The following is a 16,535-nucleotide window of genomic DNA, read 5'->3' on the forward strand; positions in this document are numbered from 1 at the left end:
TTCACCCCCAATCAACAATATAATTTGTAATATTTCTTAGATCATTTAAAAATATTATTAAATAATTCGCTTTTGCTATTCTTCTCCAGGGAGATGTAGAGATGATTTTGAAATCCCTACAGTGCCTTCCTGGTAAATCATTCTGTACTCGTCCTCACTGGGGCTGATCTAATGAGCTACGGCAGGGCATATGCAGATCCCTATGCACTGATCAAATGCAACCTTGCTACACTGAAGCGCTGTTCAGAAGGACTTCCTTGGTTGCGTCCTTCACACTCTTCAGAAAACTCATGAGGTCAGTACCCCCAGTCCCTCTGTTTTCTGAGGGTTCCTCTGACTGGGAGCCACCTCCATGCTGCTTCTTCGAAGGATCAATAATGTATGTTTTTACTATACCGAGGTGGAAACTTCTCAGAGAGAGCAGGCCGTTCACACATTCATTATATGCTTTCTGCACATCTTCATTGCCTCTTGACTTGACAAAGTCACGGACTGAGGGACCTGACTCTAAGGAGCGAAGGAAGTTGTGGTGGGCTGGAGGCATGTACTCTCTCATCTCCTGGAGGAATTCTGCGGGAGTTCCTACGGTAAAATGAAGACAGGTGAGGTTGTTAGGGAGAAAGGAGACAGAGGAGTGCAAGGCCAGGCAGGCTGCATGAGCATTATCTAAAGCCACTGTAGAGGATTTGAAGGACGCCCACCGCAAATGACTTGCTACTTGCTGCTAACATTGGCTATTACTCAAGACTCCTATTAGTCCTGAAGACAGAAGAGCAAAACGCTCCTAACAGGATCTTCTGCCTGTGGTTGCTCTGCCTTCCTTCCCTTTTGGCTCCCCTTCTCTCCTCTCCATGACTCCCTCTCTCCTTGCTTTATTTGGTTCCTACTGGACAGGATCTCACTCTGTAGCTCAGAATGGCTTTGAATTTGCAACACTTCTGCTTCAGCATCCTGAGTGCTGGGATTCTAGAGGGGCGGCGTCACACCTGGCTCTTGCCTTCTTGCTTTTCCATCATACTGGATCGCTGCAAGAGGCTGATGCACAGAAAGGGAATGCACGGTCTGCTCTTAGTGGATCATAATGCCTAACCGAAGGGTTCAAGCAATCTTTTTGAACATGTGTCTTAAGTTTCACCTAGCACGGTGCTATCCTCCTCCATGTCTCCTAAGCTTATGAAAACATGACAGTGGGAGGGTTTTTCTCTCTCCCTTGAGGACCCTAGAAAGCATTTATTAAACGCAGTCAAAGGGTGCAAGCCTCTCACTTTGGGCTGCCATGCTGCGGGATGTTGCACACCAGGGCAGTATCAGCCCTTTCCTGTCACTGAGGCCCCTGCCTCCCAGCTTCTGCTCACAGATGTGTCTCATTTTCTAGCGTTTGACCCTGGCGATGGCTGTGTGTCAACACTCAGAGAATGATGAACCTGAATTTGAGCTTTGGCTCATCTGGGAAAGGGAATGAAGAGTCCTGAAGGCACCAGATACATTCCAGAGAGAAGCTGCTGGGGAAGATGCTTAACCTGCATCAAGTCCCGTTAGTAGAAAAGAAAATACATACTATCGTTTCCACCTACCTTCTTTATGCTTTATTCCCAGAAGGATGTCGAGGCACTGAAAGATGCTGCTCTGGCCTGCGCTGCCCCCTGAATACATTTTTGGGGTGTCCCAGACCCCCTCATACAGCAGACCCTCTGGCAGCTTGGGGTTGTTTTTCCAGCTAGACCAAAAAGAGAGGAAAAGTCCTTTGAATTAATTGCCAGATGGAAGATCTTACCCTAGCGGTGATTCTCCCATATACCCTCCGTCACCCATTTTTGTTCATGAAAATAATAGAGACCATAGTTTGGAGAAAGTTTGACACACTTTCTGAGTGGAACGTTACTTCACCCTAGCTCAGATCATTCTCTCTTTTTGCTCTGAATCATTTTCCCACCCCTGTTCCAGGGACTCCCTGGCCAAGAGTCACCAAAGAACACAGCCTGTGCTTCCTAGACAACGTGGATGTGGGTGTGAGCATACGGATCATTATTTCAATCCGAAGAATAGTAGAGGCCAGCAACTGGGATCTGGTCTGGTCTGTACATGAGTGGAGAAAATAAACTCAAACCACAGACTACGTACCCAGACAAATATATGCGCAGAACATTGAAAAACTGGTTTGGATCCACAAAATCTGTGAAAAGATGCAAGTATTTAACCAAGCAGCATGAGCGGTATGCAACCAACTCAACAAACCATAAACAACCATCAGCTTGCAGTAGAGGCATCAGGCAGACCCAGGGCCTCCTGGGCATTCCTCTCCTCTGTCCTCTCCTGGAGAAACCTACTCGTCACTCGCCTGTACCCTGCTAAGGGACCAACGAGCCTCACCTCCAAGACACCGCCATCCAGATGAAACCGCCAGCATTGCCCGGCACCACTCTGTGTGCTTCCCGACCCAGCAGGTGCAATGCTTGCAAAAACAAACCAGGACTGGGCATGCAACTCAGTGGGAGTGTGCTTTCATAGCATCTGTGAGCTCTGGGTACCATCACCAGCAGCACATACACATACTCACAGGCACATATCCCCACGGGATCCATTCACTGGTCTTCCTAAAACTTACTAACATTTGATTAGAAGGGCTTTCTCCCTCAACAGACAATCAGCAGCAGCTTCAAACTCACAAACAAAATCACATTTGTTAAACCAGGCCAGGAAGGCAGATTTCCTGCCGCAAGTACTCCTTTGTACTTGTGGGTTTTGTAGGGTTTCTACTTTTTCTACTTTAATTTTGAAGCAGTTCTTTTCTCTGTTACCCTAGAGTGACTCTGTGAAGAAGCAGAGTGAATTCAGACTGGAGTCTGGATTTTTCCAACACTTAAATCGCCTTTGCGTTCAACAGGTGTCGTCGTGGATTCTAGTGGCGAACAAGGAAGTTCCTCTGTGTTAAAAAAGACACCCCCCCCCCCCCCCCGCTTTGGAATTCTGGGTTCCTTGTTTACTACCAGTGGCTCAACCTTATCTCTCTGACTTTACATTTCCTTTCCTGAAAAAGGACACAGCGAGATCTTCTCCACAGAAGTGTCCTGAGGCAGGGAGACGGATAGGCACTCCGTAATGGGTACCTTGCATTTCCTTTTCAAAACTCCTTGCTCCAAACACCAGACACATAGGGCTGTGAGCTCAGAATATGCACCGCCGGCGGTACTTACCGCGCATCCTCTGGAAATATGTCTTGGCGTCATCCAGACTCTTAGCTATATCTCTAAATGCCTTTTCCAGTGCTTTCTGGTCTTGATGCTGTACTGCACTGCATACAGTGGGGACTGCCTAAAAAAAAAGTTTAACAATTAAAGGTCTGTAAGCTCTAGCGGCAAACACAGGCACAGGACAAATGGTGTCTGACTCAGTAAATTAAGTTTCCGTTTCCGTTCCGCCTTCTTGTGTGTACATGGATGCATACGAATTTGTAGACTTCCTCGGGTGCATGTGCGTGTGCTGGCGTGAATGTGGAGGCCAGAGGTTAACGGCCAAGGATTCCCTAGCAGCTGTTCCACTGCTTAAGAGACAGCTCCTTGTCTCGGAGTTCACGAATTAGGCTGACTGGCTGGTCAGAGAGCTCCAGGGGTCTTCCTATCACCTCTGAGCCTCACAAGTACATCCCAACATGCCCAGCTTTTACCTGTGGATCCAGGAGACCAGATTCAGGTGACATGCTTACGCAGCAAGCATGTCAATCCACTGAGCCATCTCTCCAGGACTCTGGGTTTCTTTTTCCAGTCAAAAAAATTGCATTCACATCACTGTATGCTAACGACAAATCCCTTTGGAGATTTTTATTTCTCGATGAAATTTCAAATTTGATTATAAATGCATGGCCCCTAGATTTTTATATTTCAGGGAGATGTACAAAGCAAAAATATTTCTTCTTTAGCAAAGGATGTATTTCCCTCCAATTTTATGACCAGCGTAAAGTCAGCCATGCTCCTGGGATTTAGTTGCTATGTGGTTCTGCTTGCGTGAAAGGGAAGGAAACGGCTAAGGAAGAGCAGACATACTTGGATGGCAGAAGAAGCCGCGATTTCCACCAATAGAGAGACGAGGAAAAAGCCCTTGCCACAGTCTCCACCAGGAAAGGAGAACAGAATGTCCATGTTCCTGAGAAAATGAGTCACGGTTGGCAAAGCATTCAGGGGAATGAACGGCAAATTTGTAGAGCAACATACTTTCCCAACATCTTTATTTCTAAGTTTTTTTTTTATTTCAAAAATAATTGTGCCAGAGTGTTGTATGCTATGTCCTGCTCTCTCTACTCCACCTTTAAGAATCCTAAAGTCAGGTACATTGGGTGCACTACCTAAAGATCATGTGGAATTAAGGCCATGCTCACACTTGGAATTTAACTCCAGAACATGGATCTAGAAACCCCATAGTAGGTCTGTTTCCATAAATTGTACAGGCATGCATATTGTCATAAGTATATGCCCAAAGCCCTGAGTTCATGTTCTAGTAAGCCCTGCCCACTTACCACCCCACCTCACCCCCGCTGCTCCAACCCCATCACACACAGAGAAGACTGGCTGGATTCTATTTTTCTTTTCTACTAAAGTTTTGGTATTGTCACAACTCTGGCTTCGGAATCTGTGTATCTAGGAGTTTTGAAGTGTTTAGATTTCTGGATCCCAGAGCTTGGCCACACCACTGCTTGTCTGCTGTGAGATCCTACTTTTAAAAGATCTTAACTTAAAGATACTGTTTAAACTCTTGGCCATCACCAATAAAGGCCTATGGGACCATTCATTCCCCCCCCCCTTTCCCCCAGCTATTATTTATGGTGGTGCAAGCTAGAGGCCTCCTATTCCAACAATGCATCAAAATGTTTGTGACTCCAAAGACCTTGACGGTCGTCGTCACTATGTCTTAGGCTATAAACACTAGCCCCATCTTCCGGATTCCCCCTTCTGTCTTCTGTTGAGCAGTGCTTATAGCATTTTATTTTTTAATAAATGTATTTCTAACTTCATCTAGGTGAGATTACACTTGTGTCATATGGCTTAGTTTCCCAACTTTTACAAGTTTAGTACATAGATCAAAATCGGCAAGGATTGGGTTAAAAAGCGTAGAGCTAGGTTATTAGGTGATATTATTAACTACTTCTAGTCACAAAGGTCATGGGGGTCACAGGCACACAGATGCATCTACTTTTTGTATCTGCTCATATTAATTTCATACATGTAGATTTAAAAAATAGCAGCTTTGCAAGGATCTGTAGCTACAATATCAAATAGATAGAGTCATATTAATAGATAAAATTAAGGGCTGCATTATTTGCCTTTTAAATAATCATTCTAATTACTTTCTTCTTAAATCCAATCATTTGAAATATCCCCATAAACCTACACTCACTTGAGATGGCAAGTAATTCTTGGAATAAAATAAGAACCAAATACTTACTCATAGGTCATGGGCCTTAGAAGAGCAGCCATGAAACAATGCGCCAATTGGAAGAGGGAAAGAAAACAGCAAAACCAGGTGAATTTGAATATTGGTTCATCCACTATGATCCAGTAGTGTTGAGATACAGGTTTAATGAAGGAAAAACATATTTTCTATGTTTCTCAAGATCACTTACCAGTGGTTCTCAACTATCCTAATGCTGAGACCCTTTAACACAGTTCCTTATGCTGTGGTGAACCCCAACTACGACAAGGGAGTACATGTGTCATGGAGCACATGTAATGGTCACAGGACATTTTTGTGGGAGTCAATTCTTTGCTTCCTTTACTTGGGTCCCAGAGATTAAACTTGGACAACCAAGGCTGTGCAAGTACCCGTGCCTGCTGGGTCACCTTGCTAGACCCCAAATCAATAAGCACTATTTAGAGTGTATTCTCTTGGTGCAGAAGAAGAAACCGAATGAAGAGAAGCTGCCTTTGGGTGGTGACTGTTTGAGGCGTGGCCACAATAGTCACACTGAACATGAAGGCTCTCTGGATTTTCCTGACTGTATCCAGATAGCTCTCATGATCATATAACACATTCATAGTTACAGACACCACAGTCTAAGACGCCATAACCACCAACAGAAGCTGTGCCGCCCCAAATTAAGGAATAAATATCCTGAATTAATGGCATGCATTCCAAGCCCTGTTCTGTTCCTAGTTACATACCCATTGGGGTCCTTCTTCTTCCAATTTGCCAGGACGCAGTCTGCATAGGACAGAATCGGAGGCAGCCCCAGCTTGTCTGAGAGTTGGCAGTAGGGAACAGCAATATTCCTGGGCAGCACCTGATCGAAACACACTGCTCATCTTTAGCCACTGAAACACCTTACCTTCTCTTCTCTTCGCACTGTTCAAACTTGTCCTGGAACGCAGACAGCACTTGGAAGCCAGTGCGTAATTTTCTCTCCCACATCTCATAAGGTAACCCTGGCAATGGTTCGGTGTTTGTGTTTGGGAAGCAGGTTGTTGCGGGCGTAATTTGGGCACAGGAAAGGAAGAAAAGATAAGGAGCCCGAAGATTTGATTTTCTATGACCCTAGGTTATTTTCACTCTGCCTTTCACCCATCCGTCCCGTGAGACACCATGTAGGCTAGTGGCAGCAAAAGAAGGAAAATTTAGCTGCCCCTGGATTTCTTGGCTTTGTTAAGGACAAGGGATGTGGCTCATGCGAGAAGCATAAGCAAAGGGCTGTGGACAGACCTCTCTCTGTCTCTGTCTCTGTCTCTGTGTGTGTGTATGTGTGTGTGTCTGTGTGTGTATGTGTGTGTATTATATGTTTATTCTGTTTTCAATAAACTTCTTTATACTTGGCACTGGTGCCAGGCATACTGATGCAGACATGCTATCCCACAACTTGGAAGGATGATGCAGAATTGAGAGTTCGAGGCCGGCCCAGGATACAGAATGAGCTCCATATATGCCTGTGCTTACACGGTCAGACTGTGCCCCATGCACAAAACAACGCAACAACCCACAAGCTGTGTGGTTAGCATTCCTTTTAACTGGCTAGTTGTGACTGTTAATCTCGATTTTTAACTTGATGCTGATGAGAGCTGAATAGGTTCGTACAGCATGGTAGTCTGGACATCTCTCAGAGGGTGTTTCCGAAGATTAGCTAAGCCAGGAAGATGTGCCCTAACTGTGGCTAGAAGGGTCTTCTAGGCAGCAGCCCCTGGTGGAATATCAGGGGAACATTAGGAAGTCTACGGCACAGAAGTCTCTGCCTCCAGTCTCTGGTCACCATGAGATGGTGCTCCCACCACACGAGGCCAAGTGACTCCGGACTGAAGCCTCTGAAGCTGTGAGCTGAAATAGATACTTCTTTCTCTCCTGGAAGGTGCTTTATGAAGTATCATTGGTGAAGGAATCTTCCTTTCCCTATGGGTGAGTAGTGCATCCCCCTTAGTTCCCTGGTGTCCAAGCTGAGTAATCCCAGTGGTTTTATTAACTATACAGCTAGCACTGTCTGTGTTCTGAACCTGTCTGGCTTAATATCATTTGATTTAGAATTAGATGCTCCCATACAGTGATTAAAGTAATCACGGTCAGAGTGAGTCATAGCTAGGGTGAGCACATGTAACAAAGGGAGAAGGTGAGGGACCCAAAGGCCACCGGGGTGCAGACACTCTAGCGGTATAAAGTCTGCGTCATAACACACAGCCGATGCCACGGTTTGGAGAAATCATGGCTTCAGATTCGCTCAATATACTTGGGGTGGATCTAACCAAGAGAGCAATATCAGAACCACTGTTTATCAGATCGCACCTACACATGCTGTGAACTCATCATACATGTGAACTAGTCATACATGTGAACTGGTCATACATGTGAACTCATCATACATGTGAACTAGTCATACACGTGAACTAGTCAGCTGCAACTAGTCATACATGTTTCAAACGGAAACTCATTTTCTTCATCAGAGGTTTACAGACACAGGACCAGAGGGAAACAGTGAAGCATTTAGTAAAATAATTTGAGCTGACTTGGGAAAGCAAAGGGAGCGTCCTAACACTTTGCTATTACAGCTAGCTTTGTGGATGAGAAGAAAGGCAGAATCCTGACTTAGATTTTGCTCACTTATTTTTGCTTTGAAACAAACCCCTTCTTTACAATAAGCTGTTGTATAGTTTTATTGCCAGGATTTAAGAGCTGGACAAAGTTGTGATAAATTAAAATGAGCTTCATTTTATCTTTCTGTCATAATTCTGACTTCCCTACTGAGTCTAATAAACATGTTTTGTGGGGTTTGTTGTTGTTGTTGTTTAATGATGCTAAGACCATGATGGTCTCTTCGTGCAAACTTCTAAATTGTAGCCCCATGGAACATAACACACACAAGGCCCTGGGCTCAACCATAGCGTCTCACTTGGGAAGCACCAACTCCTCGGCATCACCAATAGTAATGATAATAATATGTTTCTAATATTTAACTTTTTGCAACCCTAGGTTTCAAACCTAGGGCTTTCCATATGCCAGGCAGGATCTCTGCCATTGAGTTATCCTCCAAGTTCTCAAAAGTTTTTACACTTAATAAAAGCTGGAACTAATTTTCATGTTAATAAAAATCCAATATGAGAAATACCCCCCCCCCAAAAAAAATTCTCCAAACCTTTCGAATATCACCATCTCCTCGGTTCCACACATATGCCATGGTGATGTACCCCAGAGCCAAATGTGCCAGGCGCTGCAACCTGTGCCCGTTCAGCTCGTCAATGCTGAGTGTTGGCAGCTGAGAACAGATGGAGAAATTTGGCTAACATCAATCCGGGGAATACTGTGGGTTTTAAAGCCAAGGTTAAAATGTGAAGAAACTACACAGAAAGACGTTTATACGGGTTTGCAAACCTTCTCAACTTCTTCTCTAAGTTGCCCATTCTCGATCAGTTTAGGAAGACTTCTAGCAATGCGGAGCCAGCCCTCGAACGCAGGGGGCAGTTCCTCCTTGAAAGGAAAACAAGACCAGCTTGTTACAATTGCTCATGGAGGTCACTTAAAGTAGCACAGGCTCTTCTGTGGATGGTCTAGCTTGCCCATCTGGCTCCACTGGTGTCCCCAACAAACACCAGGCAGGTGTTGCCACCGGACCGGTGCACAGGCAGAGGCCCATGCTCCTCTCTTCCATTCACTTTCCTATACCCAGCTCAAGATTCTCCCCAAACCGTCCTCGTTAGTGCATCCTACACCAGTCTCCTCTCCATGAATCCACGGGTGATACCATTTCACACTGTGTCCCTTATTTTCGGATACTTCCTCCTCAGGTATATTCTTTGAATGGAAGGAAAATGAAATGGCATGAAAGTCACCAGTAAGTTAGGCACCGCACTCAGTTCCACGTATATATTACTCATATTCCACAATGGCCCAAGAAGTGGTCTCTCGCACATTGAAGTATCTATCTGCTATTTGTTTTGTATATAATTTATTTGTAGCTCAAACAAGCATTTCCAATTAGAAGAATCAAAATTGCATTCTGGTTCTAATTTAGCTCTTGCAGGGCCTGGCATTACCGGGCATTTAGGGCCTGATCCATCCTAAGTAGGCAGCAGTCAGGACCCTGTGGCTCTAACTTTTGCAGTCTGAGGTAGGACAGCAGAACTAGGACAGAGTCTGTGTATGCACATGCGTGTGTATGCATGTGTGTGCATGTCTGTATATGTGTGCATGTGAGTGTGTGTGTGTGTGTATGTGTGTGGTGAGAAGACAGCCTTAGGTGTGTCGTTCACCTCACTTTTGAGACTAGGCGCCTCTGTCCTGGAGCACACCCTTTAGGTTAGGCTAGGCTGGCTGGCCAATAAGCCCTAGGGACCCATTGGGATTTCAAGAATACACCACCTCAACGGTTTGTTGTGTTTTGTTTCATTTTGTTTTAATTTATATTCTTGTGCATGCATGCCACCGAGTGAACCATCTTCCTAACCTACGAATTCCCGGCACAATTTCCGACAGATTTGTTCCCACCATAAATCTCAGCAACCTCAAATAATTGTTTTCTTTATTTAATCCAGAACGGTCACCTCATCACTTAAAGGAAACGATTGACGGGCACTCACACTCCTCTGAGACATGCTGTGCACGTACTGTGAAGTGGCGGGGGGGGGGGGGGGGGGGACCTAGGCTGTCATGGGTAGAAGAAAGCCTGGAAAGTAAAGCCAATGGTGGGGAGGGGCTGCTGTAGGCGTGTTGTCTACTTCCTCCACCACAAGCTATTTTCGCCCCCACCTTCAAATGAAAATGACATTCAAATAAAGATATCTCCTAAATCCCGTTTACAATCACACATCGCCAGTGGGTTCTACAGAGATACAGGCAAAGTCCCCAAAGAACTCGGGAACTCTGAACCACATCCACAGGCAGACCTGGTGACTCCTTCCCTGGAAATCTGTAGCTTCCAGCTACACCACAGTTTCTCGCGCGACCCCTTCAGGGATCGATAGACCCTTTCACAAGCGTTGCCTAAACCTATCGAAAAAAACACAGAGATTTAACAGTAGCAAAGATTTAACAGTTATGAAGTAGCAGCGACAATGATTTTAAGGTTGGGAATCGCCACTACATGCGGAACTGTTGAAGGGTTGCAGCATTAGGAAGGTTGAGAACCACTGCGCTAGCCCCTAAGGTGGCCAATACTCACGTAGGGACCCGGTACGCGGAGACCTCAGCACTAGGTACGCCAGGGTACCCGAGGATGCAGCCTCCAGGGCATGGGTACCAGGCGTGGTGCGCACAGGCAGGGAGAGCCCGGTGATACGCGCTAGACCTTAGTACCGCCCTCGAGGCAGCAAGCCAGCGAATTGGAGAGTTGCGGGATGCTCCTCCTGAGCGCATAGGGCGCACACGCCAGAAAGCCCCAGACGGGGAAAGCTGGTACAGGCTCGCGGCCACCATTAACTCTGCAAGGTTCCAAATTCTTCGCTAACCCGGGAACCGCTTTGGTTTTCCATATCTTATCTCAGTCTCTAACCCACTGACCCCAAGACGCATACCTTCCTGGCTCCGGGCTCTTCCTGGCTGGGTCCCACCCAGTGTCACTCAAGTTCAAACCGCGGCAGCTTACTCCGGGTCTTAGCGGGACTAGGTGAGCAGCGGCCACCTCTATAGGACTATATTGCCTCCATCCTATTATCCGTAAGTTCTCATAAACGGCTGGTGATAAACTGATATGCGTGGCATTCTTTACAATTCAATTTAGTGACATGGTTTCTGTTTGTTCAGTAAGTTCTTGGGTTTGTTAATTTGAGATGGTCTAACTCCGAATTTGAGGCAATTCTCCTGCCTCTGCTTCCCGGGTGCTGGTTTTGTGCACCACCGTACCTGCTTGAGATGCGTGGTGTTTTAAGATGAGTATCCCCCTCCACTCCCCTACCCCACACACATTGCACTTCGAGGCTAAAACTTGCCCCAAAATACAGTCAATGCAGTTTAGACCCTCCTTTGAATTATGCAAACGACAAGCATTATTAATACCAAATAAAAGTTATTTGATATGTCATCCCGTTTATCGAAATTAGGGAGGAACACAGACTTTATACATTTGATATAATTCAAAAGAGGGAGGGAAATTCCCACGACTCGGGCCACTTGACTGTTGCCTTTGAAAAGGTGGTTGTTAGAAACCCACTTCTCTCTGCAAGCGCTGTTGCCTTATAAAGCTAAAAGACTTCTCCCATTTCCACCTTAGGAGAGTAAGGAGCACACACGAATGAGTTTGGAAGAACAAACCATGAAGAGCAAGGAGGCTCGCTTATTTGTACCCTAGCTCCGGCATTCGTTCAGGAGAAGGTGAGGCATAATTGCTTATCCAGACATTCGTCTGTCGAGATAAATAATGAGGCTAAAGCAGAGTTTTCACTTGTATCTCTTACCAGTGGATGTGGCAGAGCGAAGCCCACAACTTCGTTTATGTGGTATTCTTCAAGGGTCCTCTTAGAACCTTCCATAGGAGATGTTTCACTGTGTGCCATTGCTGTCTACTTCACTGAACCCCTCTTGGCCACTGAAGGGACTGAAGGAAGCTTGTCTTTATAAATGTCAGGACAATCCCCACAGCTGATACGCAGGCAGGGCAGGGCCGGGAGAAGTGGCTTCCCCTTGGGACAGTTTCATTTTCTATTTTATGTATTTGCAATTCGGTAAACAATAAAATCACAAAGCATCTCTATTCATCATATGAAAAAACTAAACATTTGTATTCCTTATCAGATTTATTTCTCAAGGACATCAACAGTTGGCTATGTGATATCCCTGGGTTTCCAGTACACAGTATGGTGACTGAGTACATACAGAGGCCACAGCCTTGGAAATACCTCCACCCCATCAGGGACTTAGGTAGTCACTGCTACCCCGTAGGAGAATTGGGAGTTCAAGCCACAATGGCACAACTAAAATGAAAGGAAACCTGGAGACAGGTGACCAGGAGGGAGCGTTTGACTTTAGAGAACCTTTCCAAATTTGAGTCTAAAATAAAGAATATCTTGACAGCTATGGTCCTAACTACCACAGTTATCTGTTATTGGCTTTTATATAAGCTCCCATAGGTCTTTAAAAATGTCAGTGTCAAGTCTCAGTAGCCCTGAAAGCCAACCTGGGAGACAAAGGTTAGCCAGCCTCTTCAGAGCTGCAGAGAGCAGGAGCATTTGATGGCCTGAGCAGATCCGCACACAGACCTCCCTTCTGGGTATCTTACCTTGATGTCTGTCTGTGCCAAGCCTAGTGGAGGGCGGTCTCCTTCACATGGCTAGTGAGTCATTTCATTTGCCAACAGCTCTGCACATCTGGGGATTTTTCTCATATGTTCAAAACTAAAGCAGAGGTTCAAATAATGGAAAATGTTTCCCATAATACAAAACCGAGAACTCTGTTTGATAAAGGCTTACAGACTACACCCAAGCTTAAGTCCACTTTGATACACTTTGGTTTTTTTGATTTGTGTTTTTTATTTTTAATTTTTAAGGCAGGACCTCAGTCTGTAGAGTCATTGCTTGTTCTTGTGAAATACTGAACCAAAAGAAGAAACCACGTTGTCCTTTTTGATGATCAGGAAAAAAAAAAAAGCAAAACCTTGTACAGTACATTGAAGACAATGGAGGCTTATCATGCAGGCCATCAGATGCTCTGGGAAATGAGTTAATGAGCTGTGGCTCTGGAACACTCTAGAACAGTCTGACATCGTTATCGTGTGATGGCTTTTCTCTGAACAGATGGCTTTTACAAGAATATGTTCTCATTAAAAAGTCAGGAAAATCGAAACCAAAAATAACACAGCAAAGAGAATACAATGGTGGTATAAACTAAATGCTTCATGAGGGTGGTTCATTTGGAACCATGGTCAGGGTGGGGTCATGAAGTCATATCTTCAAGGTAGGACACAAAGTAAGGTTTTTGACATGGAGTCCTATCATTTCTACCAGAAAGAAAGATCTAACACAGTATTGACAATTAGAAAATGTATTAGTCTAAACCCAGAACAAAGTTCTAGAAATTCTGGCTTGGAAAAAGAAAAATATCTCAGGAGTAGTTCTTAAGGGCCACGGCTGGTGAAGTGTCTTTGTTACCCTGTTTGCCCAGGTGCCTCCACCCCATCTTAGACGTCACGCACATGCTCATGATAACATGCACGCCATGACGTCACGCATGCCTGTGATGTCACACGCATGCCTATGACGTCACACACATGCTTATGACATCACACACTTATTTGCTCGCTTCTCTTTTGTGTCACATCCTCCAGGTGCTGCCCATTTCGTACATCTGAACTGTATTGCACCGATCCCGTCTTCTTGATTTCCGTGTCCTCGGCTGTTTGTCTTGACTCCTCGTCCCCCTGCTGAGAGCTGCTGACGTCTGATTTCTGGAGAGCACCACAATTCCATGCTCTCCCACAGACTCTCTTCTTCCTCTTGAGCTTCTCCCCAGAGAGGTTGGGAACCTTGGTTCTATAGCTTCCTGCAGGTGAGTCATGTATGACTCTGCCTTCCTTATTAATGTCACCCGCTTGATAACTTGGGTGTTTCTCCATCGCTATTGTATTTTCTGTTTAGACCTTTAGCTATACAATTCATTTCCAGTTTCTTTATCAACACCCCCATGGGAAAATCCCATTGTCTAGTGCACTCTGGCTGTCACTGACACCAGATACAAAGACCTAAAAGGGAATCCGCTGGGCTTGGCAGCACATACTCAGAACTCAGGCTAGATTATGAAGAGTACATCAAGAGTTCAAAGCCAGATGGTGCTATATAATAAGGCAATTAGCTAACTAATGAATCAAAATAAAAGATCTGTGGGAAAAGTTATCCAAGGTTATGTAAGACTAAACTTATTCCTTCTTAATACACGAGCCTCTGAAATACATCCTGCTTCCTTCCTAGCATTAAAATATGTTTATTTTTTAAATAAAGTGATTCTAAGTTTAAAAAAACAGAAGGGTCTAGGATACATATGCAAGAAGAATTTAAAATAATCGAAACACCAAAATCTGCTGATATTCTAGTATTTGAAAGATTATTTGGCACAACATTTTTGGTACAAGTTTATAGCAGGCCAATTCTTCCCCATGAAAATTTAGTCTCAGGGCCGGGCGGTGGTGGCACACGCCTTTAATCCCAGCACTTAGGAGGCAGAGGCAGGCAGATCTCTGTGAGTTCGAGACCAGCCTGGTCTACAAGAGCTAGTTCCAGGACAGGCTCCAAAACCACAGAGAAACCCTGTCTCAAAAAAAAAAATTAGTGTCTGGGATTTTCTAAAAACTATTGGAAGCAAGAAATTTGACCTTCATAGATGTCTAATTGGGAAATTTTCTGGATATTCCTGGAAGGGGATTCTTGTAGTTCAGCAGTTTCTGTTCCTTTAGTTGCCTTCACGAAGCACAATTCACTACTCCTTAAGAAAAACACCACCTTAGAGCTCAGAGCACCTGCGCCCTCCTGGTAGTGGTCGGACAGATGCTAACATAGCCTCACACAGGGTGCAAGACTGAAAAACAGAAGACGACAGGAAGAGACGCGGGACTAAGTGAGAAAATAGATTGTAAATTGATTTGTTTAACATTAAGAAGTAGAGGGCAAGGCTGGGAAGTCCTTTATATAGCAAATATGAATAACAGCAAGATGAGTATTGTAGTTATTCTCAGTTATGGTATAACTGAGAATTCATGAACTTGCAGATCTGTCAGAAGAAAAATACAGGTAAAGATACATAGAAAAATATGGTTACAGGATGTACGTATTTATCTATGTGCACACACAGAATCCCTATGAGATGTTAGGTGTGCTGAGGAAATCTCACATAGGTTTTATCTTGGTCTTACTCGAAAGAACAGAGAGGCAGTATTTAAAGAATTGGGGGCAGAGAATCTGTAACCTTGAAAGACACAAAGTCTCACGTACGTGCAGAGTATGTACTTCACAGAGATTAATGGCAAACGCAGCCAATCATATTAACGCTGCTCAAAATCAAAACCAAAACCCATTTACAGATTATTCTAGATAAACCAAAGACCTTTAAATGATCAACAATGTAACTGACAGCTGAATAAAAAATGATTGAATTCTGTTGGCAATGAACATGATATTGTAAAAGACCTCGTGGTCAAGAGTAAGTCCAATAAAACAAGAAAGGATGACTCTGGAACACAAATAAAATGAGCTACTATAAAGCAGAGTAGATGCTGATTACCAGCAAGCCCGCACTTAAGGCAGGATTTGTGACTATTCAGAGAGAAAACAGTCCAGGAGAAGATGCAGAGATATGACTAAATGAATGCCTATAAAACAATGAAAGCCAAACTTGGTGATGCATGTCCTTAATCCCAGCATTCAGGAAGCAGAGACAGGTGAATTGCTGTAGGTTGGAGGCCAGCCTGATCTGCATAGTGAGTCCCTAACACACACATACACACACACAAGAAAAAAACTATTGCAGCAATAGTAGTACTCAGATTTACTTATATACATGGTGGATAGGCATATGTATAAATTGAATTTAAATATATATCAACAATTCATATCTATCTCATAAGTGTGAAGAGGACTAAAAATAAATGTTAAAAGATTCTTACACGCTCTGGAAATAGATGAAAACCAATTCATGAAAATATATAGAGGTTTGTTTTAACCTCCAGACTTAGCATTCTGTGTGTGCTTGTGCATTCATGCCTGCCTGTATTTAAATTTTAAGCATCAAACCAGTGGAATGGGAAACGCTTGTTTGTAAACAAACATCAACACAAGAGAAGACATTTACAAAGAAGAAAGGAGAGCAATGAAGACAATGAATCGTCCAGTGCTGTATAAACTGTGCAAGGAAAAAAATGTTTAAAAGTATGATTTCAGATTGAGCTAAAAAATAATATGAAATCCTATGTCTCTGTCTGTGTGTGGGTATAAGCCTGAAGAGGCCAGAAGAGGGTGTCAGATTGGAGCTGGAGTTACAGGCCCCTGTGAGCGCTCAGTATGGATGCTGGGAACCTAGCTTGGCTCTTCCACAGAGCACTATGAAATTTTAACCACTGAGCCTTCTCTCCAGCCCTGAATGGTTTAATATATAGA

The 16,535-nt window shown here is 44.2% G+C and overlaps 1 protein-coding gene across 1 annotated transcript; it reads right to left on the minus strand.

The window, feature by feature from the left end:
• Ido1 (indoleamine 2,3-dioxygenase 1) lies at positions 1 to 10,713 on the minus strand. The gene is made up of 10 exons (XM_026786977.1): positions 10,622 to 10,713; positions 8,836 to 8,931; positions 8,600 to 8,719; positions 6,153 to 6,271; positions 5,437 to 5,451; positions 4,041 to 4,140; positions 3,195 to 3,312; positions 2,122 to 2,173; positions 1,575 to 1,717; positions 1 to 582 (listed from the first exon to the last, which is right to left on the minus strand). Exons 3-10 carry the CDS (start codon positions 8,639 to 8,641, stop codon positions 227 to 229), a joined length of 945 nt encoding a protein of 314 aa, XP_026642778.1. The 5' UTR covers positions 8,642 to 8,719; positions 8,836 to 8,931; positions 10,622 to 10,713; the 3' UTR covers positions 1 to 226.
• Positions 10,714 to 16,535: the final 5,822 nt, after the last annotated feature.

Source organism: Microtus ochrogaster, linkage group LG7_11, assembly GCF_000317375.1.
Source record: "Microtus ochrogaster isolate Prairie Vole_2 linkage group LG7_11, MicOch1.0, whole genome shotgun sequence".
NCBI classification, from domain to species: domain Eukaryota; kingdom Metazoa; phylum Chordata; class Mammalia; order Rodentia; family Cricetidae; genus Microtus; species Microtus ochrogaster.

Excerpts from the sequence above, each read along its gene's own strand:
- Ido1 (XM_026786977.1), bottom strand. The coding sequence starts at position 8,641 with ATGGCATATGTGTGGAACCGAGGAGATGGTGATATTCGAAAG. Across the intron at positions 6,272-8,599 it reads GAGATGGTGATATTCGAAAG|GTGCTGCCCAGGAATATTGC; the intron begins GTTTGGAGAATT and ends TGTTTCGATCAG. Across the intron at positions 583-1,574 it reads GGGAATAAAGCATAAAGAAG|GAACTCCCGCAGAATTCCTC; the intron begins GTAGGTGGAAAC and ends ATTTTACCGTAG.